At 45.7% G+C, this 1,117-nt stretch overlaps 2 protein-coding genes across 2 annotated transcripts; one reads left to right on the top strand and one right to left on the bottom strand.

Annotated features, from left to right (window-relative positions):
• Positions 1-191: 191 nt before the first annotated feature.
• Positions 192-814, bottom strand: T265_12264 (hypothetical protein; the record flags this gene model as incomplete). Its single annotated transcript, XM_009179515.1, has 2 exons — positions 192-509; positions 560-814. The coding sequence occupies 2 exons, from the start codon at positions 812-814 to the stop codon at positions 192-194; spliced, it is 573 nt and encodes a 190-aa protein (XP_009177779.1).
• Positions 222-917, top strand: T265_16031 (hypothetical protein; the record flags this gene model as incomplete). The annotated part of the gene is made up of 1 exon (XM_009179514.1): positions 222-917. A coding segment is annotated over one exon (696 nt), but the record flags the coding sequence as incomplete, so codon positions are not given.
• Positions 918-1,117: the final 200 nt, after the last annotated feature.

The raw sequence follows: 1,117 nt of genomic DNA, 5'->3' as shown, positions 1-1,117 counted from the left end.
ACAAAGTGCTCGTTAAAAAATCAACAAGGATTTTTTCATGGGGAGTAGGATTCTCGTGGGCTTTCATGAAGGTCAGAATACTTGTCATGCGTCCACATCCGCTCACACTAGAACAAAGCCCTTGTCGCTAGACATCCTCATTTCATCTAAATTGGGCTGCCTCAACTGTTATTTGGGAATGTAATTTGGATTCATGTTTTTTTCTGTTCGTTTGTCAAGGCGGACGGTTGAACTCGTGTTGCCAATGGAGACATAAACGCTGGATCATCCTGGTTGCGGCGCTTTTTGAACTTTTTTGGTTCAGTGGATATAACTACGGCTACAATGCGCTGATTCCCATCTACATGAAACTGGGTGTCTTTGCTTATCAATGCAGCCCGACAGAGCCAAACTGTCCCGCTCAAGAAGGAATGTTCCACAATGCGTTCATCGTCTGGGTTGTGGTACAGATGTGTCTTGTCACAGGAGCTGGGTTTCTCATGGATCGCGTTGGACTGCGAGTGCTGAAGCTAATTGCCGTCGGTGTCTTTTTCGTGGGCACGCTTATGTTTGCATTTACCAGCCGGGATTCAAGCGCCTTGTTCTTCGTCGCCGGAATTTTTGTCTCTTTGTCCAGCGTCTCGTCACTCATCTGCAACCACCAGATTAGTTCAATGTTCCCAAGTTCTCGTGGATTTGTGGTCTCTCTGCTCTCAGGCGCTTTCGACTCTAGTGGTTTTGTGACATTCCTGATTGGGAAAACGGTGCACTTGATCTCGCTGCAGAACTCATTTGTTATACTCGCCTGCTGCGCTTTGGTGTACGGAATTTGCATGAGTCTTTTCGCGCTGAAGCAATGGTCTTCGGAGATGAATCCAGAAGGAGAGCAGAAGAATGCTGAAGGTATGGGAATTCCTGAGAAGGAAGATGAGATGAAGCCGGTAAGATTTCGAATGACATGTTTCCGCTGATAAAAATTTTTGCTGGACGAATCTCTCGCCTTGTTAATGTTGGTGTCTTTTATAAATGTCCTAATTCCGCACACAACTTGGTACAACACAAAACTTGATCTAGAAGTTTGCGCATCATCCAGAGGCCACTGATGGTTCTTCAGACGAATACAATGCTGATGAGGGTT

This window comes from Opisthorchis viverrini, assembly GCF_000715545.1.
Source record: "Opisthorchis viverrini unplaced genomic scaffold scaffold10284, whole genome shotgun sequence".
Taxonomy (NCBI): Eukaryota; Metazoa; Platyhelminthes; class Trematoda; order Opisthorchiida; family Opisthorchiidae; genus Opisthorchis; species Opisthorchis viverrini.
The sequence above is the reverse complement of the archived record's forward strand: the minus strand, read 5'-3'. Positions and strand labels throughout refer to the sequence as shown.